At 39.8% G+C, this 26932-nt stretch overlaps 1 protein-coding gene across 1 annotated transcript in view; it reads left to right on the top strand.

Annotated features, from left to right (window-relative positions):
- TPO (thyroid peroxidase) overlaps nt 1-26932 on the top strand; it is a 183442-nt gene that overhangs the window by 21193 nt on the left and 135317 nt on the right. The window contains exons 3-4 of the mRNA XM_004709831.1: nt 1458-1627; nt 4662-4794. Of these exons, the coding sequence (XP_004709888.1) occupies nt 1458-1627; nt 4662-4794 (303 nt within the window). The remainder of the gene's footprint in view (nt 1-1457; nt 1628-4661; nt 4795-26932) is intronic.

Genomic DNA, 26932 nt, shown 5'->3' with positions numbered 1-26932 from the left:
TTTTGGTACTCCCTCAGGACTTCCTTGCTCTGCTCCCCTTGCTGTTCTGTTGCATGCCCTTAGTGTTTTGTCTCAGTGTGGTGGAGTCAGATTAGGCACAAATTCCCCCACTCTCTCCAGTGTTGTCCCTGTAGGGCTATGGGTCAGTAAGGGATGTCGTGTCTTGTAGTGGGGCCAGCCATATGGTCCTCTCATTGCATTGACTACTCTGAGCAGGAATATCATCCTCAGGGCTTGGTGGGCCAGAGTGTGCTCAACTCTCTCTTCCTCCCCCTTCATCTGCTCCCATGTGCTCTGATCAGACATGTCCCTCTCCCTGAGTTGTAGCTTCAGTGTTGTCCTCTGAAGTAAATTCTTCTGGGGGTAGGGGGTGTGACTGTCCACTTAGTTGGGATTTGGGCCAGCCCCTCAGACCTCTCTACTGATTCCCTGCTTCATGCCAGCGTGTTGCATTCACATCTTGGAGCACTGGGCTGAAGTCTGGTCCCTCTTTCCTTGTGGAGATATAAGCAATACCCCTAGGGTGGTTAATGCCCTGTTCCCCCCATACCCATTTCTCTCTCACTTCCCCCCCCTCCTCCTTTTTAGTTGGCTACCATATGTACCCCTGGATTTGGTCTGGCCCCTGCCATACTACCTGGACCTCAACCCTGGAATGTTTGTATACATTAGCTTTTTCCTTATGCCCCTTTTGAATTTTTTTTAAGCTTACCTCAGTGGACTCATGCTGTACTGATCCTTTTGTGCTTGACTTACTTTGCTTAGCCTGATTTCCTCCATTTCTTCCATGCAGCAATGTGCTTCACATGTTCATCACTACTTTTTAGTGATGCATAGTACTTCCTTGTACATATATGCCATGGTTTTTTAATCCATTCATCTGTTGATGGAAATTTGGGTTGTTTCCAACTCCTTGCAATTGTGAACTGAGCCATGATGAACACTGGAGCACAGATGTCTGGCCGTGGTTTGTTTCTTGCCTCTTCTGGGTATATGCCCAGTGCGGGGGTTGCTGGGTCATATGGTAGCTCAATTCCATCCATTTTAGATATCGCCAGATCGATTTTCATAGTGGATGTACATACCTGCATGTCCACCAGCAGTGGATGAGAGTTCCTATCTCACCAGATACCCCCAACACTTGTTACTTTCTGATTTTTTGAATTGAGTTATCTTTGAGGGTGTTAGGTGGTGAAAGTTCTTTAAATGACAAATTTTCCTTAATTTTTAATTGTTGGTTTTTCCCTTTTATATTCATATCATATTAATCTTATTAAGTATATTATCTCTGTGGCAGGGTCTGTATCTGATATATCTTTGTATACCCGACTGTGTTTACCATAATGCCCGGTACACAGTAGTTACTCAGTAAATGTCTGTGTAAGGAATATGTTAATTAGTTACCCAAGCTACCATTCAATCGTTATTTGTTTTATGCTTTTTTCTCTATGCCATAGAAACATAAGGAAAAGGGAAGTAAATTCTCCAGCGCAGCTTCTATCTTTTTCTAAGCTCCCGGAACCAACTAGCCGAGCGATTTCCCAAGCCGCAGAGATCATGGACACTTCAATACAAGCCATGAACAGAAAGGCCTACCAGACACCTAAGCAAACACAGCTTCCAACTGGTAAGCATGCCTCCTGAGAGCCCTCACCCTGCCCTGGGGACACGCCTACTGAGAGCCCTCACCCTGCCCTGGGGACAGGCCTCCTGAGAGCCCTCACCCTGCCCTGGGAAGTGACAGCCCAGTTTGCAGAGGCATCCCACCACTGTTAACACTCTCCTAAAGTCGTTCAGAGGCAAAGGTGGGGTTGCATAGGGATGACAGCACCCGGAAGTATCATTCACGCTATAACACATCGATTCTTTAAAATGCTCGTGAAATAGTCATCCCGTTTTCTTTGTTAGTCTGGGAAAGAACTATTTCTTTACTTTTAATTCAAGACTCAAATTTGGAACACTAGTTCAAAACACTAACCTCCCATTATAAAATAAGCCAGGGATTTTCCCCTAGTCTGTTTACCTCCTTAAAATTTGAGATGTGTGTTGATCTGCATTTTTTGAGAAAGCGTTCTTGTGGTCGGCAGCATATGATTTGAGCGTCCCAGAAATATCCCATCCCTCCTATTTACTCACCTTTGCCTTAGTACACATCCTCCGGCCTTTCAGAATCAATCACCTTATCTCTAAAACAGGAATAATGCCAGTCCTGCTCCCTCAGATGGCTACGGACATACTAACATAAAAATGAAGAGCGCGTCGGATAAATCTAAAGTGCTCTACCATATAAGATATTTGTGTTGATAATCACTGGAATCATAAGGTATACTTGTCTGTTATAGACAGCATGCCAGGCTTTTTGTTGTTTGATTTTATAGGTTGAATTTTTACAGCTTCGCCCCTGCCCCGCACCCCCCCCCCCCCACCAGGGTTGTGCCAAGAGCTACTTGGTCTCCAGTTCTTCCTCCTAATTAGCTCTACATTCATTTGTTATTGATTACCTTAGCCTTAGAATAAGACAGACACAACTAAAGCAAGATTAACCAGAATTCTCGGATCCAGGACACTTACATTTCATTGATTTTTCTGACAATCAAAGATTCATCGCAAACATTGTTTTGTTTCAAGCAATGCAGTTAAACATGTTTCTAGGAACTATTAGTCTGCTTTCTGATCACAGCATACACCAGGACTGCAATGGAAACCGCCTCTGCTTTCAATAGATAATGGTCCCCATAGTGCTCTGGTCAGTACCCTAGAATCACTGTTCTCATTGCGCAGGTCTGTGGGCTTAGGCGATTTGGGAATCAGGCTGCTGTATTTGGATCCGGGTCATCTACAGAACTCAAGGCCTTAATTGCTTTCTATTTCCCTTACAGAAGTAGCCCGTTTACGAACTGTATCATGTGAAAGAGTAAAATGATCCAAAGTAATCCTGTTATCCCATTCTCGATGAGTTGATTCTGGCGCACAACAACCCGACAGGACAAAGCAGAACAGCCCATCGAGTTTCCAAAGCTGTAAACTTTATTAAAATAAACTACCCCCTCTCTCACCTTCAGAACGGTCAGCACCCGAGGGTCTAACCACTGTGCCCCCAGGGTTGCCCATCATTCCACTACCTGGCAATAACTAAAACTAACTTAGGACTCTCTTTCCAGGTTGCTCCTTAATTTAGCTAGGATACTATTGCTCTTTATTTTTACTGGTTATTATTTTTTAAAGTTGAGCCTATGCTTGAGCATTTGGCTGTCATGAAGTATCTTATTTTACTTTCTCTGCAATTTCAAGATGGAGTGCATTTCTTCTGGCTTATTTCCCCTTCGTAGATATTTCAATGTCTCTGACATCAGAGTAATCAAAGTGGTTGCAGTATGTCTTGAGACTTAAAGAACCTGTCTCGGACCCAAAAAGAGTGATTCTTTCTAGGAAGAGATAATAAAGAAACCCTTTCTTTCATTTCTTGAAAAACATATAACTAGGAACAAAATTGGCAGGAATCTATATATTATGGTTTTCTGGGGCCCTAATCTGGAAAGAATTGCCAAAAAAAGAACCCAAAATCAATATGACAAAAAATGAGGAGCTTGGCAGGTAGACTCACTGGTGACTTCTGCTTTCTTCATGGAACTTTTAGGTGTGCGGTGGCCTGGGGGGCGGGGATATAGAATATGTATTCTTAGTTTTCTGAGAATTGGAGCTATAGCTAGTTACAAGTGTTTTCGTTTTGCGATTGCTATAAAGGGGGGTCCAAGCCAGTTGACTGACATGCCAAATGAGAACTGGCACTAACCCTGAGAAGTAGATTATTTGGTTATATCACTCATGTTCAGGGCTCTTTGAGTGCTTTTTATTTATTTATTTTTTTGAGTACTTTTTTTCCCCAGAATGATCACAAAGCTAACGTGCATTACCCACAAAAAGAAAAGGAAAAACCCCACATTGCTGGCCATAAGAAAACTCAAGGGAATTGAGAAAATCATTGATTTATAGAGAAAGGGAAAATTTTCCTCAGAAGAATGATTGTGCTTCATACATATAAAATAATTATCATATTTTACATTTCAAAAGAAAATCCTTCCATTTATTTCACATTTACTTGCATGTATTGTGTTTCTCAAACTTAATTACAAAGGCATTTAGCATACAACTTGTGATTTATAATTCAGATATACAATACATTGAGTTAGGCAAACACTTGTGGTTATTAGCTGCTATCAAGTTTATTCCAGTTCATAGGGATCCTCTATGTTCAATGGAAGGAAACACTGGATGTATGGACATTTTTGTCGAAGTTTTAATTGAACAAACAAAGATAAGTTCTGCTTTTATACCCCACAGTCATTCTTATAAGACATATATAAAACATCTCTTTTCAATATTAGGTTAAACCAAATGGTATTTCCAAGTTGAACCTTTTTTTTTTTTACCTTCAAAAGAACAGCTTCATGTGAGTCAGATATATTATCATTGGTGTGCTATTCTGCCTGCTCACTTGTTCTAGAAAAGTTATTGTTAAATATATAAATTAATTTGACTTAGCAAGCCATTTTACACAATCAGATTGTTGGAACAACTTCTGGGACATTAGAAATGCTGCATTAGTAGGTAGATTGGTTATTACAAATAGAGTGTTTCTGGTTTATTTACTTTTTCCCCAGATATTGTGTCAGCAGAACTTCTGAACACAATCGCAAATATATCTGGATGCCTGCCTTACATGTTACCACAAAAATGTCCAAAATCTTGCCTGGCAAACAAATACAGACTTATTACAGGAGCTTGCAACAACAGGTTGGTGTATAGATTTTCTTAACCTTCTCATGTTCATATGGTTTTAACACAAATAGCTACACATTGTGAAGGAGATTGTATTGATAATTTGTATATCTTTACTGGTTCTCAGCACTCCAGATTCTTATATCCATTGATTATTTGTTTTTTCCATATTGTTGCCTCAGAGATGTCTCAAACACAAAATATCAAAGCTGACTTTTTGCCGCCTATTAAAAATACCCTATCCTCCCATAAAACCCAAAGCATGCCAACCTTTTATAACTTTGTAGTCTTATCCACCTAATTGCTCAAGATAAATATGTAAGTCTTATCCTTGATGTCTTCAAATTCTTCATCCACTGTCTCCTGAACACCACCAGATCTCTAATTTCTACCTCTACAGTGTGTCCTGAACCTCTCCACTGGTCTTGGCACCATCTTCTTATCACTCCCCCCAGTTGAACTTAGCATCGTTTTCACGACAGTGTTGGAATTTAAGCACTGCTTTCCTACACGGTGTGTTCCAAACTGCAGCCACAGCAATCGTTTCAGACCGCGTATGTGATCATGGTATGCTTCTACTTAGCATCCTTGTTGGCCATCCTTTCTACTTCAAATAATTCCTAACCCTTTGCCAGAATCTGCGAGGCCTTAAGGATCTGGTCTCCACCCATGTGCTGACGTCATCTCAGTCCAGGGTGCCCTGGCCAGCTATGCTCCAATCAACAAACCGTCTCTCCTTACCAGTGCACACTGTGCTCACTCCCACCTCACCGCTACGCAGGGCATTGATGATGTCATGAGCTGGAGGCTGGGAAGGTGCCAACAATTTCTTGGGAGAAACACAAGGCTTTCTACTTTTATATAGTTACAGTCTCAGAAAGCCACAGAGGCAATTCTACTCTCTTCCATAGGATGGATGTGAGTTGGAATTAACTCAAATAACAACAAATATAAATTTATGGTTTGGTCGGGTGACTGGGTCTTTCCCATTCTGATTTCATCTCCAATAACACAGCTTCTTAGACCTTCTTTAAGCTGTGACCGATAATGACTGTATATGCTTAATGGTATTATGGTTATGGGCCGTTGAGTTGGTGCTGATTCATCATGACTATATGTGGGGTACCCCCCCAAAGTGGAAAAAGCTCTACTGGTCAGAGCTTTCGTAGTGTGCATTGTTTCCTGCTAGGCAAGCATCAAGCCACACAATCTGATTTAGTGCACCCAGTGGCATTGCCTGAGAAGGTTCTCTCTGGACACAGTACAATTTTTCATAAAACCAGTTTAGCTCTAACCTCATATTTGTAATGGCTGATTTAAGAGAACAGTGTGCAGTTGTGAAATTTGTTGCCTGACACAGAAACTGTTGTGATGCTGAACACAGCTTTCAAGGATGGAACTATGAGAAAAACTCAAGTGTATGAGTGTTTTTCTCATTTCAACAAAGGTGAAGTACTGATTGATGACGTCCATCATCTTCCTGAGCAGACAAAAATGTCAATGCAATCGTTCTCTTGTGCTCAAAGACCGACGACAGACCATTGAAGAGATGGGGAAGTTATATGGACTATCTTGGAGCTCTGGTCAGCAAATTTTAATAGAAGATTTGGGACTGAGAAGGATTGCTACGAATTTGTGCATTGAGTTCTGACTGACCAGGAAAGAGAGTGTCCAGTAGAAACATGCTGTGGATTGAAAGAACAGCTCGAAAGCGATCCAAACTTTTTTCCCAAGGCCATTACTGGTGACAAGACAAGGCACTATGCTTATGACCCCAAAAGCAAACATCAATCAAGCCAGTGGAAGAGGCCATCGTCACCTTGTCCCCCCAAAAGCACATCAAGTTAAATAAAAGATCAAGATGATGCTCATTTGGGATTTTTTATATGAGGGGAATGGTGCATTTGGAGTTCATTCCACCAGATCAGACTGTTAATCAAGCTTTCTATTTAGAGGTTCTGAAAAGATTGCATAGCAGGGTGTGACCAAAAAAGGCCTGAATTATGGTAGAGTGGGGACTGGTTTTGTCACCACAGCAATGCACCTGCTCATGTAGCCATCTCAGTATGCTGGGTTTGGGGGGGGGGGGCGAATAGCATCCCTCTCTTGCCCCATACACCTTACTAACCTGAATTCACTCTGTGTGACTTCTTTTTGTTTCCATGAATGAAGAGGATGTGAGAGGAGAGTGATTTGACAAAATTGAACAGGTGAACAAAAAATGAGGGAGGTGTTGTCAGCCATCCAAACAGATGAGTCTGAAAAATGTTCCAAGTATGGAATAGCAGATTTGACAAATATATTAAGGGTAATGGGGGTTACTTTGAATGTGATACATTTGTTTTCTAAAAAAATTAAATACATAGTTTTGAAAAAATAATTACAAATTTTTGAGGTAGCCCTCATATGTACAAAAGAAACACTGGCCAGTCCTGTACCATACTCATAATTATTGTTATATTTGAGCCAATTCTTGCATCCACTGCGTCAGTTCATCTGGTGAGGGACTTCTGGTTTGTTTCCCCTCTGCCTGGCTAACCATGATGCCCTCCTCCAGGGTCTCGTGCCTCCTGATAACAAGTCCAATGTATGCGAGATACAGTCTTGCCACCCTCAGTTCTAAGGAACATTTTGACTGTACTTCTAAAAGAACTTTTTGTTTTGTGCTTCTGGCAGTGCTAATCTAAAAACCAGGAGTTCAAATACACCAGAAGTGACGCTGTCTGCCCCCATAGGGCTATGCAAAGCCTTGAGAATCATAGAACAAGGTCTCTGTGAGTCAGAATCACCCTCCGTGGCAGTGGGTGAGAGCATGTTCTGGCAGCCTGTGGGGTATTTCATATTCTTTGCCAACACTAAAATCCCAACACACCAATTGTTCTTCAGTCTTCCTGATTCACTGTTGAGCTTTCACCTGTGTCTGAAGCAACTGAATATACTATGGCTTGGGTAAGGCTTCCCTTAACCTTCAAAAGAACATCATTGCTTTTTAGCCCTTCAAAGAGGTGTTTTGCAGCAAATTTGCCCAATGCAATACATAGTTGGAATATTTTCTTGAGTTCTTTCAACTTAAGGTATGCTGAGCCTTAAAACCTTTTGGGTTTTTTCTAATTCTAAATCTTTGAATGTAATTCTATTATTATTTTATTATATATTAATTATTGTTTGATTATATTGTTTATTATATATGTTTATTATTTTATACATCATTATATTATTTGTCTTTGTCTTCTTAAGCTTCTTCAGTTCTTTGACTTCATGATTTCTTTCGTTTACTTTAACTAATCTTCGATTAAGAGCAGGTTTCTGTCTCTTCTGGCATCCACTTTGGTCTTTTCTTTATTTTCCTGTCTTTTTAATGGATTTTTTCTTCTTCACGAATGATGTTCTTGATGTCCCTAGACATGTGAAAACAAAAACCGGCATCCTGAACAAAAAGGGAGTTGAGGCCTTGCTCCAGCGGTTAGAGGCATTTAGGGGAGTAAGGAAGCATGCAGGGGTGGCAATGAAAGGAATAACAGTGGCCTCCTGCAGTGACAGCACGGAGCAGCATTCTGAGTGGTCTTCATGGTTTCCTTCCTGCTGAAAACTTAACAGACTCTTTAGCCTTGCTCTGCAGGGTTACTGATATCACGTTCAGGTGTGCTTCCCACATTGACAAATTCACTCTCCAGCCATCTCCTTAGGTGCCTTTGAGGCTGCTTGCTATTACCAGCACCTTTCATTTGCTTTTTGGTCACCTGTGCCTTGGCTCAGCCCACTGAGTACTCAGGTCCCAGCTGCACTTCTTTTTATTGCCACAGGGTGGAGACCTTTCAGCCCAATAGAAATGGACCTTCCCTCTCCTGAGCTTTCACAGCCATCCTATCAGTCACGGAAAGCACTGAGCTCTTAGGTACTTTTTAGCTGGCTTTGTATGTCTTATTTCTTGAATAGACTTTGGAAAGGTAGTCTTGTTATCGTCAAAACAATAGGGCTTTCATTTGTTTGAGATTCACCAGTGTTCAAAATCCTTTATAACACGTCTAAGAATTAAATTTGAATTTATTGACTACTGCAACAAGTTTATGATCTCTCTAATATTTTATAAAACGTTACTACTTTTTATTATTTTGAATTTCTTTTACAGTTACTCTTGTTTCTTCTATAATCTAATATGGATCCATACTTTCCTTGTAACTTCTTTCTTAATAGTAAACTATCACCCTGCTATTACTGATTTTGTAGCCACAATGGTGCTAAATTTCTGACGAATTTGGGGTTTGGGCTATGAATATACCTTTAAGCTAAATATCCTTTAAAATTTCATTTCCTAAATTATAAATTTCTTAATACAGGATTTTTATACTCCATTAATAACAGTTTTATTGCACTGTAGAGATGGACATATGTTACATCTGTATGATGTGACTGTTAAGGATTCTTTTCCCATTGTTGAGATGTTTGTAATGCCCAAATATACCACGTAAATTTATTAAATTAATAGTAGAAAGGACAGGATATTTAAAAATCATATTTAAACTTCTTATTTCTATTATACCAGTGGGCTTCAAAAAGTTTACGAAAACATAGAGATAAAAGATCATGGAAATGTTCTTTGAAAAATGTTAAGCATCTTTATATAATCAATGCTACAGTATTACACATTGGTATAAGAGAACTTCGATTTTTTAATTTTTTAATTTTGTGGAAAAAATACCACAATCTTTTAAATCTGTTTTCCCACAAAATTCTGTCCCCTTTCATAAAGTGCACTAATTTAAAACTTGACTTTGTTGTTCTTTTACATTTGTCCTAAGGCTGGTCTTCAAATAATGCTTAAATTTGTGTGTGTGTGTGTGTGTGTGTGTGTGTGCACATACATGCAAATTTTATCTTTTAAAAGAATATTTGGATCTCTAATTATAAAGCTAAAAGCATGTGACACACTATAACTGTACCTTTGGGGAAGAAGATATTTTAGTGACTCTTCTGAAGCATTTCCATTTGTTTTCTTTTCTTCTAGCCAGCCTGTGAAAAACTTTCCTAAGACCTCCATGAACGCAAAGCCTGGTTTCCAACTCTGCTGAGTCCCCACAGTGATAACTATTGCTGTATATTTTGATATGAGGTACTTGGATTCTCAGCTGGGATTGACTAGAGGAAGTAATAGGCACTGTTACTTGTAGCTTCTACTTGTGAGAATCAGTTAAGAACAGAATTCTCATGATGTGCTAACATTTACTCCTACATTTTTTTGTAATGTTTTCGGATTTTGTCATCTGTAAATACTCCTCTAACAGTTTTATTGCATTTGATTCACACATCATACAATTCAATAGTTCTATCATATTAAAAAGAGTCATGCGATCACCATCAAAATCAATTGTATAACATTTTCTTCTTTCTTGTACTCATCATTATTAGATCCTAATTTGTCATAACCCAAAGAAACTATAAATCCAGTTACTGTGCATAGATTTACCTACCATGGATTTCATATACAGAAAAACACACAAAACCCAAAATACCAACAACAACCAAATAAAATACAGAAAAACATCCATCAAAAAAGAAAGTGGAAAATATTAAAAACTAGAAAAAATTCAAAGTAGATCAAAAGGGAGGTTGAATGAGAAGGTGTTAAAATATGCACTAATGGTTGTTGTGCTATTGTTGGGAGGTGCCGTCCAGTAGGTTCCCACCCCCAAGCAACCCTATGCAGGACCCAGTGCAACACTTCTTGATGCTGTCTCATCCTCACAAATGTTCCTGTGGCTCAGCCCATTCTTGCAGCCAATATGTCAGTCCATCTCCCTGAGGATGTTTCTCTTTTTCGCTGTCCCGCTGATTTTTCAGACAAGATGTTTTTCTCTAGGGAATGATCTCTCCTGACAACCAACTCAATGCACCTCACAGCAACACATGCCTCTTGAGCACTAGGCCAGCACCCTCCAGCGTTGCCGGGTAGACCACGTGACCTGGGAACAGAAGCCGGCCTTTCTTTACTTTGGTGTTTATCCTAATAGAAGTGGTATCCTACAATATCTATCCTTTAAGATTAACTAACTTCACTCGGGATAATGGCTACCATGGACAGCCATTTCATGAGTTATGTCACATATATAATTTTAGGGATACATAGTATTCTGTTGTTTGTATGTACCAGGGTTTCTTTATCCATTCTTCTGCTGACGGGTGTTTGGACTCTTTCCAGCTACTTGCTATTGTGAACTGTGTTGTAATGAAAATGGGAGACCTACATCTGTTCATGTGCTGTCTCTTAATTCTATGGTCTAATGATATTTCTATTCTAAGTTTCTCAAATAGTGCCATATTGCTTTCCACAATGGTTATTCATGTTTACAAGCCCATGCACAGTGTATAGGAATTCCAATATCTTTTTCTTTCCATTGTTTTTTTTTTAAATTTGTTTAATTATTTAAATGTTATTTTGGCCGCAAGGTGATATCAAATTGTTATTTTGACTTGTGTCTCCTAGATAGATGGCTCGTGATTGTGAGTATATTTCCTTGTTTGTTAACAATTTGAGTGTAATTTTTTGGTGAACAGTAAGCTTGTGTTTTTTACCCACTTTTTAATGAATTATTTTTTTCTTATAGAGCTGTTAACAGAGTTCTATAGATTTTTAGTAATTAGTTCCTTATCCACTGTGTTGGTAATAAGATTTTTTTTTCTTTTAATTAAATCTTTTGAAGTGCATCACGGTTTTATTTTTAGTAGGTCCCAGGCTTGTATTTTTGTCTCCCAGTGTGTGTGGGTGCTCCCTGTGTTATATTTAGTAGTATGTGTATTCCCTGCAATAGGGTCCTAAAATACGTCCCAATTTTCTCTGCGATGATCCTGAAAACTCTGAGATTCATATCTATGCCTCTTGTCCACCTTGAGTTTGTTTTTGCTCATAAGACTAAATATAGGTCCTGTTTCATTCTTCTTCAGGTGAAGTCCAACTTTGCCAGCACCTTTTTGTGAAGAGGCTGTCCCTTTCACAACTATTTATTTATCTTATTTATTTTGGTCCTTTGTCAAAAAATCAATTGCCTGTGGGCGGATCCATTTGTTTCTTGGTTTTCTGTTCTGTTCCATTGGTCTTTGTATCAACAGCAGTACTGCGCTGTTGTGGGATTTGTAATAGCGCTTGAGGCCAGGATTCCTACTTTGTTCTTCTTTGTAAAGAGTTGTTTGCTTCTTCTAGGCCTCTACCCTCTCCATATGAAGGTGGTAATTAGTTTTTCTTTTTCATTTCTTTAAAGAATTAAGTTGGGATTTGCATCAGAATTGCATTGTGTTTGAAGATTGCTTTAAGCAATCGTGACCTTTTCACAGTATTGTCTTGTTATCCATGAACATGGTATATTCTTTCATTTGTGTAGTTCTCTTTTGATTTCTTATAATAATATTCTGTAGTTTTCCTTGTGCAGGTACTTTGTCTCTTTGGTTAGACTTCTGACCTAAAGCATTTCATATTTCATGTGTCTATTCTAGTTGGCATTGCTTTCTGGATGTCTCTTTCAGAGCTCTTTTCACTTGCATATGGAAAGCTAATTGATCGTTGCTTATTTATCTTGTATCCTGATACTTTACTAGATCTTTAATTGTTTCCAACAATTATTTTGTGTTCTTTGGAGTTATCTATATGTAAAATCATAACATCTAAAAATAGCTAGATTTTCACTTCCTCTTTTTTCAATTGTATTCCATTGACTTATTTTTGATATCTATTGGAAAAGACAGTACAATGCTGAATAATAGTGTTGCTAGGGGACATCCTTGTGTGGGTTCCATTCTCAGGGAAAACATTTTCAGTTTTTTCTCATTAAGTGTGATGTTGACTATTTGTTTGTATGTAGACTTTATTATGTTTAGGAATTACCTTCTAACCCTATCATGTTTTTATCATAAATAAGTTGTGATGATCACTAAAGACAAAACGGGTGCATAAGCAAATGTGGTAAAGAAAGCTGATGGCGCCTGTCTATTAAAAGATATAGTGTCTGAGATCTTAAAGGCTTTAGTTAAACAAGCGACCATCTAGCAGGGATAGAACAAAGCCCAAATGGAAGAATCACACCAGCCTGGGTGATGACGAGGTGTCAAGGGGAAGAGGAATCAGAAGTTCAAAATCAAGCAATCAAATTGATGTGAAGGGGCATAGATGTAGTGGAGAACCAATGCCCACCTATAAGATAATGGGACAGTCCCTCTCAAAAAGGTCAGACAGAAGGGATGATATATCCAGGGTGCAGTATAGTACTGATGAACTACATATATATCCTCTAGTTATGTAGAATTAATATTTTCTCCCTTTACTATCATAATTTAGATTTGGATATTTAAGATCAGTACATGAAAGACAAGAGAGATAACCCTTCAGCAAAAGTAACAGGAGCAATGGTTCCCTGAGGGTACAGAAAGAGAGGGGCAGGGAAAGGAGGGAATAGGAAGCAGATAGCACTGATAACTGTATAACCCCACTCGATGGATTAGAACAACAGAATGGATATATTGGGCTGTGTAAGATATGGAAACCAATATATATATGAAAATAAATAAATAAGTGTTCCTGGGGGGTAGGGAGGGGATAAAAGGTAGCTGATATCAAGGAGTTCAAAAAGAAAGAAAATAGTTTGAAACTGATTGTGGTAGCAATTATACAATACTGTTTGATGTGATTGAACTATGGGATGTTATGATATCTATAAGAGCTCCCCCCAAAATGATAAATTAAAAAAGAAAGAAGTGTTGGGGAAACATAATTTTAAAACCTCAATTCCTTGTTGTTAGATAGTTGATGAAGAAATTGAAAATGTTTGCCAACTTCTCAGTCTGAAATTCATCAAACATGCAATCAAACTACAGTGAGAATTACCAGTGGCTGAAATGCAAAATATGAAATGGAAAAAGGATCAGTAGTTAAACAATGTGGACACAGGGATAGACACAATGCAGCTTATTGCATAACACAATTTTAAAAGATCAGTAACTTATTCATTACAAGTGCTTTTTTTCAACAATTTTAATGATGAGTATACCCATAGACATCACCTAATGGGCTACATGGGAATCAAATCAACTTTATTTGTGGAAAGAGACAATAGATAAAGTAGATACTGTCAGCCACAACAAGGCCAGGTCTGACTGTGGAGCAAACCATCAGCTGCTCAGATGGAAAGCTCAAGAAGCAGTGAAGACTATTAAAACCAAATCTATGAAAACCAAGACATGCCCCTGAGTATATATACCCTGCCTGAATTCAGATTCCATCTAGAGAAGAGTATAATATGTCCCATTAAAATACATAATATGACATGTGTAACAATAATAACATACTGCCATATAATTTTATGTTTATCAATGTACAGATATATCAACATTAATTATATGTCATATAATCAGTCGTACGTAATTCATATTGTTTATGCATTCCAGTTGATTTTAACCCATAAGAACCCTATGTACAACAGCATAAAACATAGCCTGGCCGTGTGCCTTCCTCATAATCATTATTATGTTTTAGCTCATTGTTGCAGCAACCAGGTCAATCCATCTATTTTTCACTGATTCTATTTACAATATATAATGTACTTTATCAGGTACTTGTCTCCCCTTCTAATCTATCAAAAGCATTTAAAAGAAAGTCTCACCATTTGTGTTTCTAAGGAGCATTCTGGCTGTACTTCTTCCAAAACAAATTCATCCTTTCCTCTGGAAATCCATGGTATATTTAATATTCTTTGCCAACACCCAAGTTCAAGTGCATCATTTCTTCTCTGGTCTATTTTATTAATTACACACATTTTGCATGCATTTGAAGCCATTGAAAATACCATGGTTGGAGTCAGGTGTACATTAGCCTTCTACTTCTTTATGAGGCTGTTGTACTATCTTGACTTACATATTGCTATGATGTTGAAACCACTGGCATCTGCATGCCAACAATATCCCCCATGGTGGTAGTTTTCAGTGGAACTTCCAGACTAAGATAGACTAGGAAGATAAACCTGGTGATCTACTTCTAAATAAAGAAAAAAAGTTAAATCTTTATAAATAGCAGTATGATATTGTCTGGTAATTTACATTATTATTGTTTATTTTATGGGTGTGATATGAATTAGTGCTTTTATTCTCTAGAGAGTTCTGCATTTTTTAATTGAAGACAATATGCTGAGTACCCAACGTCTATGTACACAGTGCCTGACAAGAATGGACAGTCAATAAATATTTGTAGACTGAATTGATGTGTAAGATAAATGACAATGTAAAAGGCTGTGTTCTTTTAGGAGAAAGATAAGCATGACTGTGTTTCATAGAATAAAATCAACACAGAGTTGACAAGGCTGCAACTCAATTTCAAATAAAGATTAACACACCAAATTTGGTAGATGATATATGTGCAATGGAAAAACATTGTATTATGAAATATAAAAGAAGATTCTAGTCACATTCCTATCTGTTAAAAACTGTTTAGACCAAGTTACTTACTTCACCTTTTTGATCCTCAATTTATTTTTATCTATAAAATTGAAGAGATAATAATGTTAGATATAGTGGTGTTATAAGAAACAAATGATAAAATGGAAGCAGAATTATTTAATGAGCACTTACTGCTCTGCAAATATTAAATACTATTATCTGTAAGAAATACCCAACTTTTATACCCCTTGTTCAAAGATTCCATGATTCTTATGTCTTAAAGGACCATACTTGGTATTTGAAGTAACTGTTATCTTCTGAATTATAGGTATGTAGGCCACTATAATAGTCCACTGTCTCAAAAAGTAGCACAATGAATAAAAAATATCTTTGTTTGAAGAAAATAAGTTGATAAATTTTAAAGTTCACTTTAAAGTTGCATTTTCTAATGAAGCCAATTTCCATTGACTTGGTAGTGAAAATCATTGCCCACATTGTATAATTATATGTATTTTTAATTTTAACACCTTTATTAAAAGATCATTTTATTGGGGGCTCTTACTTCTCTTATAACAATCCATACATCAATTGTATCAAGCATATTTGTACATATGTTACCATCATTATTTTCTAGACATTTACTTTTTATTGAGCCCTTGATATCAGCTCCTATCCGCCCCCAACCTTGTGACCCCTTAATAAATTTTAGATATTGTTATTCTCATATCTTACACCAACCTTCCCCCATAGTTTCTGTTGTTTGTCCCCCTCCAGGGGGGAATTGTGTGGTTATGAGTCAATCATTGCGATTGATTTCCCCTTCCTGGCTCCTCTCCCCACCTTCCCTCTACCCTTCTGGTATCACTACTTCCATTCCTGTTCTTGGATTCTGTGTGTGATGAGCTCTTATCTCTTATCTGTATCTGTGCACATGCTCCAGTCTACTCCACAGTGGAAGGCAGTACTGGTGTCATGATAGTGGGAGTAAGGAAGCCTCAAGGAACCAGAGAAATATTGTGTGTTTCATCGGTGCTATACTGCACCCTGGTTGACTCATCCTCCCTGTGACCCCTCTGTGTGGGGTTGTCCCATTGTCTACAGATGGGCTTTGGGTCTCTGTTCTGACCCCTCTTGTTTTCAACAATATGGTTTCTTGTTTGTTTGTTTTGGGTCTTCTGATGCCTGTTACCTCGTCCCAATGATACCTCATGATTTCATGGGCTGGTGTGCTTTTCCATGTGGGCTTGTTGCTTCTCTGCTAGAAAGCCACTTGTTTAACTTCAAGCCTTTAAGATTCCAAATGCTATGTCTTTTGATAGCAGGTCACCATCCACTTTCTTCACCACATTTGCTTATGTACCCATTTGGTCTTCAGCGATTGTGCTGAGAGGGTGAGCATCACAAAACACCAGTTTGTTAGAACAAAGTGTTCTTGCACTTGAGGGAGGATATGAGTAGTGGCCCGAAGTTAGTCCACTACCTCAGTGTATTACCATATAAATATATGTACCTAGGCCAATACCTCTATTTTTATGAATTGATGTATTTACATATATACACACACATATGCTTAGACCTTTATCCATAGCTTTGCTTCCTAGATCATTCCTCCATTTCCTTTTACCTTCATCCTGCCCCCACCCCACCCCACCATCATGCTCACCCTACTTCTTTCTCTTAGTAATTACTCTCATCTAGATTGCTGGACCCCAGGATCTCTACATCCAACACCCCAAGATCTCTATGTCCTCCTTGTTGTTGATTTCAATTCCCTAGTTGTTCCCCTGTCTATGGTGTTGTTTGCTCACTGCTCCCTTCCCCTGCCTCCTTGTTTGTGTTGGAATAACATGTATCTCCTTGGGTTGGTCTGATGTCCACCCAACTGCCTGTACCCCAACCTGTATGTTGTGAGTTAAGTGGCTTTTCTTTTATACTTACTGTGCTGATTATACGTACCTCAAGTAACTCATGTCCTACTTGACCTTTTTTGATTGGCTAAGTTCGCTTAGCAAAATTTCCTCCGACTTTTCCCATGAAACAGTACGCTTCTCGTGTGGTCATCAGCGCTTTTTACAGATGCATAGTACTCCATTGTGTGTATGTGCAAGAGGTTACTGATCCACTCATCTATCGATGGAAATTTGGGTTCTTTCCAATCCTTTGTGAATTGCGCCACAGTAAACATTGGAGTTCATATGCCTGGTCGTGGTCTATTTCTTACTGTTTCTGGGTATATGCCCAGTAGAGGGATAGATAAGTCTTAAAGTGACTCAATTTACATTTAATTTAAATATCACCAGATCACTTTCCACAGAGGCTATACATATCTACACAACCACCAGCAGTGAAAGAGAGTTCCTATCTTGCCACATCCCCTCCAACATATTTTGCTCTCTGATTTTCTGATTTTGGTTACATGATTATCTCATGGTTGTTTCAATTTGCATTTCTCTGATGGCTAATGATCTGGAGCATTTTCTGATAAGTGTATTGGCCATTCAGGTCTCCTCCATAGGGAAGCTTCTTTTGAGATCTTTTGCCCACTTCCTCAGGGGGTTGACTGTTTTCCAAATTTTGCAGGCTAGAAGGGTATTGTAGATTTTAGTAATAAGACCTTTCTTTAGCTGTTGTGTCATTGCTAACAATTCTCTCCCAGACAGTGGGTTCTCTTGTTACTCTCTTAGTGAAGTTTTTTGATTCACACACGTGTTTTATCCTTAGTAGAGCCCACTTGTCAATTCCAGGTTCACCTGTGTGTATACACTTGCCTATTGCAGTTAGCCTATGTATCCCCTGAGCTAAGGTTCTTAGGTTTGTCCCAATTCCTTTGTTGGTGGTCCTGATAGTTTGTGGTTTTACTAGGTCTGTGATGCACCTTGAGTTTGTTCTTGTGCATGGGGCGAGGTAAACATCTTGTCTCATTTTTCTACAGGTGGATATCCATTGTTTCCAGCACCACTTGTTAAAAATGGCATCCATCTCCCACTTGATGCCTTTTGAATCCTTGTCAAAGATCAGTTGTCTATATGCTAATGGTTTTATTTTTCGGTTTTCTGTTCTTTTCCATTGGTCTCAGTATCTGTCATTATACCAGTACCATGCTATTTTGACCACTGTGGCTGTGTAGTAGGTGTTAAAGTCAGGTAAAGTGGATGATGGTTTTCTAACTACAGTGAGTCGACAAGGATTTTCCTCAGGGTTGGATGTCTTACAGCGTATTCTTTGAGTTTTTCCTTGTCCTGGAAGACTCTTACCTCGCTGTCTATCTTAATGGATAATTTAGTAGGGTGGAGGATTCTCAGGCAGGTGAAGTTTTCTTTTATATTCATGGTTTCTGCTGACAGCTCTGAGCATATTCTTCCCTGAGCCCCATTGTATGTGACTACATTTTTTACTCTTGTTGCTCTTAAAATTTTCTTTTTCCTGAAGTTGGATAAATTGACTATTATATGACTTGGTGAGTTCTTCCTATGGTTTAGTCTAATTGGTGTCCTCTCTGCTTCCTGTCTGAGTGTCTGCTTCTCTTTCATTAATCTGGGGAAGTTTGCTTCCAGAAATTCCTTCGCTAATTTTTCTGGTGACTTCTTCATTATGTCTTGTTCTGGAAGACCAATTATTTGAATATTGTTCCCCTTCATCCATCTGTCATTGTTCTCAGGTTTTTTTCAGTCTCTGATTATCTTGTTTGGATGTCTTTCCTGTTTGTTGAAGTCTGCCTGATTTTCCTTGACATCCTTGGTACGATTCTCTGCCTTTTCTAGTCCGGTTGTGAGATCCATGATCTTGTGTTTTGCTTCTGTTACTTCATCCATTATCTCTTGTATTTCCCTTTGGTGGGTGGATTTCATCCCCTCTGACGTGGCCTTCGTCTCCTCTATCATTGCATCCTTATTCTGAGTTACTTCCATCATCTCCTGGATTACTCCAAGCAGTCTTCTGAAGATTTATTTTTGTGGCAGATCCATTTCTGATTCTTCTATGAGCGTCATTAGCTCCATCTTGGTTTTGTTTTGTTTTGTTTTGTTTAGGGTGTTGCGCAATATTACTGTTTGCATGTCATTTTGGAAGAATGATTGCCATGTTCCTATGAGATCAAGGGTCCCTAGGCTCTTTCTTTGTGTGATTGGTAAGAGTGTTTTTGAGGACTGCCTATGGCCTACTATGGTGGTGGTTCGGACTGCTATGTAGGCAGGGTGCCGCAGCAACTCAAAGGATGGCAGACTAGGGGGCCTCCTAGTCTGAGGTGAGGCTGCTGAGTGTAAGTATGCCCCTGGGCTGACTTAGGACAAGTTTTTGGCTGCCGGCCTGTCTGGGCTTTCAGGCCACGATTTTCAGTGTTTCAAAGAGTGGTAGGGCCTGTTGGCTTTTCCCGTTTTGTTATGTTAAAAACCCTAGGCTGTGCACTGCAGTTTCACTTTGGCTACCTTGTTATCTTAATGGATGTTAATGGACAGAGTTCTGCAGGCTTACATTCACTGTTATAAAAAGGGACCACCACCTTGAATTAAAAGCAGTTTTACTATAAAAAAAAAAAAGTCCCCGTTTTATAATGGACTTCTGGGATGCCCTGGTATCAGAGCTGTGCTTCACTGTGCCCCAGAGGAAGGGGACCAGCTTAGCAGAGAGGGTTTGGGGCTGACTCTATCTGAACTTGCCACTGCCTACTGTCTTGTGTCCCTCCCGGCCCTATCCACTTGTGATCTGTGAAACTACGTTCTGTCACAGGATATTTACCTGTTACTACATATCCCAGCAGCTCTTCAATTGCTGCAAGTTATTGTCTAATTATGTACTCATTTCCACTCTGGCAGCTGTGGAACTGGGGAGAGAGGCAGGAAGGAGATGGCTGATGTCTGGGGAGGGGTATTGCAAAGCCCTACACTGCAAGCTGAGGGTGGCTAGCAGCACGAGGAACTCTGGTGTGAGGCCTTGTGGCTACCTTCTGGAGCCTCTCTGAGAATCTGGAATTATGACCAATTTTAGAGAGTAGTCTGGGAAAATCACAGCTCACCGTGGGACTATGGCACAAGGTGGGGTAGTACAAGGTGGGGGCTCTGAGCACTGGTGGAGGCAACTTCCAGAGCCAGAGGCAAAGGCATTGCACAAGCACAGGGGAGGCCAGGGCAGCTATGTGCCATGTGGGCCACAGCAAGCCTATGTAGTGCTGCTCCATGTGGGCCAGGATAGGCTGGCAGTGCTACACCACATGGGTGTTCAAGTGTGAGAGGTCAGCAGTGCTGCACTGCACAGGCTCTGACAAGGGAGAGGCCAGGGTGGCACAGCTCCACGTGGGCGTGGACTCAGGAGGTGCTGTCCCTCACAGTCTGGGAGAGGCTAACGGTGCTGCTCTGCGGGGGCCAAGAGGTTGGGTTGGCAATGCGCAATGTGGGTGCAGGAGACGCGGCTGCTGCAGAGCTTGGGGAGTGTCGGGCAATGGTGGGGAGAGCCCCTGCCACTGCAGGTGAACAAACTTACTGCAGAGGGGACTACAGGTGTCCTCTGGGGGCCTGGGTGGGTGGTGAGAGGGACCTGAGCTTGGCGACGGGATCCACTGCCATGTGAGGAGAGGGAATCCTTGGGTAAAGGTAGCAGCTCACAAAGGGGAGTGCTGGGGGCACACAGTTGCTGTGTGGGGGTCCAGCTGCAGCTATGTGGGACTCAGCAGGGGAGCAGTGATCAGGCTTGTGGGCAGGTGGGGGAAGGGGGGCAGGTCAATCACTGAGTGGGTGGTGACCTGCCAGCATTCAGATCCCCAGAGATCTGGAGTGAGGTCAGATGTGGGGTAGGATTGCCTACCAGACTGATGAAGAACTTGGGTTGTGGTGGGGATCTTTTCACTTACCCAAATCCCCCCACTTGTCCTCCTGGACCCTGTGATCACTGATCACCACAGAGCACCCGGTGTGGTCTGCTTACCTGGGTGCCATCTTGCTGGAACTAATTTTTAACACTTTTAATGACATATAATTATATAACATGCAGTTTAATAGCTTAAGCATATTTTTTTAAAGTAATCAATTTTTATACTTATTTCTTTTTCCTTATATTAATTACTAGCTCCTTACTTCCCCTACCCTCCTCTGCCATAACTCCAAGAAACTGTTCATCTAGTTAGTCTCATTAGATATATCCATCCTGGATTTCATATAGAAAAAAATGCAAAACAAATATATATATGAAAAGAATAGTTGAAAAGATAACAGAACTAATAAAATATAGAATTAAATGTTGACCTAACTGCATTTCCTGCGCAGTGAATGTGGACCTTACATAAACCTGAGAAGACACTCTGTCCTGTGCCCGACTCGTACTTTCGTTATGCTGGAAGCTGTGGTTGCAGCCCTTGTCTAAACCTATTAAGCAGAAAGCAGAGACGGAGAAAATTAAGTTTCTAAGATAAAGCTGGATTGGGGGATACATCTTGGATTCAAGGACTGCTGTTCTTTTCCACACAAACATGGACCCATGCCTTGGGAAAACTGGATGTCTATAAAGCTGATGGTGACCCCAGTGTTCCTGGTGCTCACAGTGTTCCTCACCCACCAGAGTGAGCACAGGCCTCATTTCCAGGATTGGCCATATCAGCTGCTCCCATCTCTCGATGCGGATTAATCACGCTGCTGAGGGGGGAGGAATCGCTAAGCTAAGACAATGGTTGCTTCTTCCGCAGTATATTCTTAAAAGGTGGACTGCCTGGGAATAGGGAGAATCCAGCTCCTCCTGCTCACTCTTGCAAGGGCCTGCTGGCATGGTGGTTAAGAATTGGGCGGCTGCCCAACAGTCAGCAGCTTGAACCTGGAGCCATCAGACAGAAAAAAGGTGTGGCAGGCATTGTCCATAAATATTAAAACAAACCAGTTGCCACCCAGTCCTTTCTGACTCAAAGAGACGCTCTAGGACAGAAGATAGGACATGGTAGAACTGTGCACGGCAATGGGTTAATTTTACTGTGCTCTAATTTGGCATTCCATCCATGTTAGCTTTCAGCATTACCTGTTAAATATGAATGAGCTTTCCTCTGGCCTAGGTGTCATAAACATCGTGTTGTTTGTGCCTCTGTGCTTTTCTAACTCAGCTGCCCTTGGCTGGAAATAGTTTTCTTTACCTGGAAAACTTCAATTGGTCCTTTCATCTCTCACTGAGACTTTCCTTTCTTTATAGTTGAAACTTGCACTGATTTTCCCCCAATCTGACTGTATGGGAGTCAGCTGTGATGTGTTAATCACACCCCTGTTGCCAAAAAAACAATTCTATTATTTCTCATTAAACAACTGCATTCAGCATTGTAAGTATTTACTGAATGTTCCCTTTTTGTACCACGAACTCTTCGCGGATGGGCACGTCTTAAGTTTCTATGACCATCTATTCTTAAAATACTACTTACCATGTAATAGGAACACACACACACAAATGTTCGGAATTGAATTGTGTTCTAAAGTTTACCCTGAATTCAGTGTTAAAAATCTTTTAGCCCTAGATATTAAGCCAGTACCTAGATGCTGTGTGGCTCCCCAGTGCCATCTAAAGACATCAGCTATCATTGGATTTTGGTGAAGCCGAATCTAGGTAAATAGAGATTTTTGTGTATCAAAAACTGTGCCCAAACTCTAAATGACTTACTAACTTTCAAGGCAATTGGCTCAATATCCTCAAGTACATAATCTGGTGTTTGCACTTCAAGTTTCCCATTTCCCATCTCTGTTTAAGTTTCAACTTTCAATTTGGCTTCTCCTGACTCTCTTGTCAAAGTTTTATTTATTGCACCTTTCTATTTTGAAGGACTTACTAACAAATGTCTATGACTTTAGTGACAAAGCCATGAAGAACATTATGACAATGACTTACTTATACCTTTAATAATTCATAAATTTATTTGTGATTCCTACCCCTGCTCTCCCCCTGACACACCTAGCACACAAACATGCCGAAGTTGCTGTAAGGAAAAACTAAACAAACAAAACATTTTCCTAGAGAGTTTCTAGAAAATATAATAAAAAAGACTAAAATTTGGGCAAGACATACCCTTTGATGTACTTCAATAAGTGAGTGTATCATATAATGTACAGAGAACTAAGAAATCCACAACTCACTAACAGAACACATCGGGTAGAATTGTTAAAATAATCAAAACCTTACAGTATCTTGTATACACTAGGGTCTTTAATTGACCCTAAAATAGTAAATTCAAATCTATGATACCTCTCCTCAAAGACTTAGATATATGATAAGAAAAACACTCATTGCCATTCAGCCAATCTCCACTGCATCAGCACTGTAGGAGACTAACACTTTATGGCAATGGAAGCCTCGTCATTCTCCTGTGGAGCAGCTACTATGTTTGAGCCGTGATCTTGGAGTTAGCAGCCTAAAATGTAACCACCATACCCCCAGACCCCTTTATAAGGAAGATAAGCACCATAATTAGCATACTATAAAATATACAGCACGATAAAGATGTCCTTAATAGAGCACCAAGAAGAATCAAACTTCACAGAAAAAAACAATCTGAGAGAGGTTCTCAAGGATGTAACAATTTTGTAACCAGATGAAGAAACGAAGGATTTTTAGATTAAACAGTACAAGAAAAAGCACATAGGCTTGAACTAGAAAGATATATTTGTGCAACTGTAAATATAGTTGTTGTCTTGCCCTCTGAGTGGATTATTGCTATATGGACACCATGTAACAGAGTAAATGACTTCATAGATGTTGTATGTTGTAATCTTTATAGGAACAGGTCGTCTTTCTTCTTCAGTTACCGGGTGGGTTTGAACTTCTGATTTTTCTATTAGTAGTTGAATTGCTGCTCCATCAGTATTCCTGTAAATACAGTTTTGTTGCTAAGTGCCAGTGGGTGGCTGCTGACTTTTAACAACCCTATGAATAACTGAAGGGAACATTGTTCCATCCTGATCCATTCTCACAATCCCTGCTATGCTTGAGTCCATTGTTACAGCCAATGGTCAGTATAGCTCATTGAGGCGCTTCTTCTTTTTTTTCATTGACCCTTTACTGTACCAACAATGATGTCCTTTTCCAAGGACTCTTGCCTCCTGATGACATGTCCAACCTACTGAGACAAAGTCTTACAGTCCTCTCTTTCAGGAACATTCCGGCTGTACTTCTTCCAGCAGAGAATTTTTTTCTTTTTCTAATAGTCCGTGGTAATTCCAATAGTCTTAGCAAAGATCATAAAGCAACTATATAGATTCTTTCCTCATTATTGAGTGCTCACAAGATGGCAGAGACACGGACTACAATGAGTTCTGGTAAAAGAATGGTAAGCACTCAGCTACTTTTTAAAAGGGTAGTGATGTAAAGCCTCCGCGCACTTTCATCGGAGATAGATGTATAGATGTGCTTACATGAAGACTCAGCCTGGGAAAGCCTCAGTCATGTCTCCTCTGTCAACTGTGCCAACGGTGAGTTGCACTCCCAGGCAAATGGCAGTAACAACAGAGGGACAGAAGTCCACAGGGAAAGCACAGGCGGAAGACGAAAAGGTCGTAGAGAATCTTGTGAACACCTTGCCATGAGCTGGATCTGAAAACACCAACGTTCTACCTGGAGCATTTAGACAATTCCAAGGTGACGTCCCCTGAAAAGAATCCCCGCCATTTTCCCCAAGAATGAACCCAATTTAATTGAGAAATCATATTAGAAGTTATAGGGGGAAAGTGTTCATCTACTTTCCCATCTCTTTGTTTTTGATGATTAGTGCAATATACTTAATACATTCCTGAAAATTTTTCATTACTGGAGATTTTTTTCCATAAACTCATATAGCAACTTTTCCAAAAGATCACTATAACTAATCTCTTCTACAAGCCTATCTCCTATGCAGAATATCTACTAAACACTGTGCCTCTCAATGAGAAATACTTCTGGCGCAAAATCCCAAATTGCTCACATGTCTTAGGTTGCTACTGGTACATTCAAATCATTTGTAAATTACTGGCTGACAATTCCCAGTGGTTTTTTTGCATTCAGAGTGTGAGTTTCAATTCATCCTATGTGAACCTCTGTTTCTCCATTTGAGGTAGTTAGCTTATTGTGCCAACCTGGCTGATAAACACATGTGGGATTAATTGAAGGGTGGAGGGATAAATGTCTCGGCGAGCCTTGCCTTTCTTGTCTCTTGCTCACTGATCACTGGGCCAGTGTGCGGCTGCCTTGTTTGTTCTGTGCCTCCATTTGCAAGCTACCCTACCTGTGTGACACCTAACCCATGGACTGTGTCGCTGTAATTTGAGGTTCCTTTAAGACATGCTTTGCCACACCATTGGAATTCACTTATCTTGAGCTGAGAACTGTCGGACCCTGTCATCTGGCTGACAATTGGTGACCTGCCTTGCTGTTTGTTGCCTGTACCCGGATAGCCTGAATTGCTCTACAGAGGACTACCCGGTGACCCTCAGACTTGAAGGACTGCCAGTGTTTCACAGCTGTCTCATGGGAGTGAGTTGCACTGAGCCATTTGTACTGCTTTATAATTTAATTAACTGTTTATTTCTTATGTTACATATCTATCTGTATAAATATATAAAATTATTAGCATTCTGGTTTTGTTTCTCTAGAGAACCCTGTCTAACACACTGTTCTAAATGTCTCACAAAACCTCTCTTTTGTTTTTCTTCCTCCTTCCTTCCCTATTTCTTCTCTCCTTCCTTCCTTTCCTTCATGTTACTGCTGGATAACAGAACACACACCAGTTTAACAATTTCCACATGTGGAATTCAGTGACATTGCTTACATTGTTCAAGTTAAACAACCACTTTACCCTTCATTTCCTAATTGTTCCTCTCCTATTACTATAAACTCACCACATATAAGTGTCCTATTTTATCTCTTGGCAGTTTTACCCATATTGACATTTCTTGAGAAAGCACGGTGATTAAGACAGACATATGTATTACTTATTTTCCTATAGCAACACCTGCTGAAGTTAACAAAATTTCGTTCTCATTTTTTTCACTAGAATTTTCCTTTTTAAAATGTTTGTCCTATTTTTAAAAACAAGTTGAGTGCTTTCTTTTCCTCTTTATTTAAAACTCCCCAAAGAAGAAACATGGTGGAAATATACTTTGCTGTCAAATTTATGTTCCACAAAGTTTTTCCCTATCATGGTCCAGCTTCTAGCACATACCCAGTGGTTGCACCATGGTCACATATGTAAAGACTCCTGGAAAGGAACCTGGCAGGGCTTGGTATTAATCTCTGCCAAGAAGAGGCTACCCAATCTCCTACCCTTTATGTGCAGCATAGCTCTATGGGTTATTAAGGGTTTTATAAGTGCTTCTCTTTGAATGCAGAGAGCACAGGTTAAGTAGGAAGAGTTGGGCTGAGCTATGGGATGGTCATCCTGTGGCAGAAACAAACTGTGAAGCTGTTCTACATTCTCCAAAAACTGTGAGAGCCAGGAGACAAGAAAGCCAAGTCTTTAAACACTTGGTTCTGTCCTTACTAAGGGAAATCCACTTGAGTGGGGAAAAGAGCAAGGATGGAAGGCCTGGTTTGGCAATACACCAGCCTACTGACAGTTCCTCCTCCTCACGCCAAAGAGCCTGTGAAGATAACAAAATAATGTAAAATAAGTGTTATAATAAGTGTTTGTTCCTTGATATTTTCTTCCTTTTTTAAAACTAGAAGGTTGTTGCTGTTTTGTTGTACATTGTTGCTTGGTTTTGCTCTGTCTTGTTTTTGTGCATGTTGTTGTCTCCTCAGGTCTGTCTGGATAGGA

Source organism: Echinops telfairi, unplaced genomic scaffold (assembly GCF_000313985.2).
Source record: "Echinops telfairi isolate 266 unplaced genomic scaffold, ASM31398v2 ScPeMD7_3509;HRSCAF=4178, whole genome shotgun sequence".
NCBI classification, from domain to species: Eukaryota; Metazoa; Chordata; class Mammalia; order Afrosoricida; family Tenrecidae; genus Echinops; species Echinops telfairi.
The sequence above is the reverse complement of the archived record's forward strand: the minus strand, read 5'-3'. Positions and strand labels throughout refer to the sequence as shown.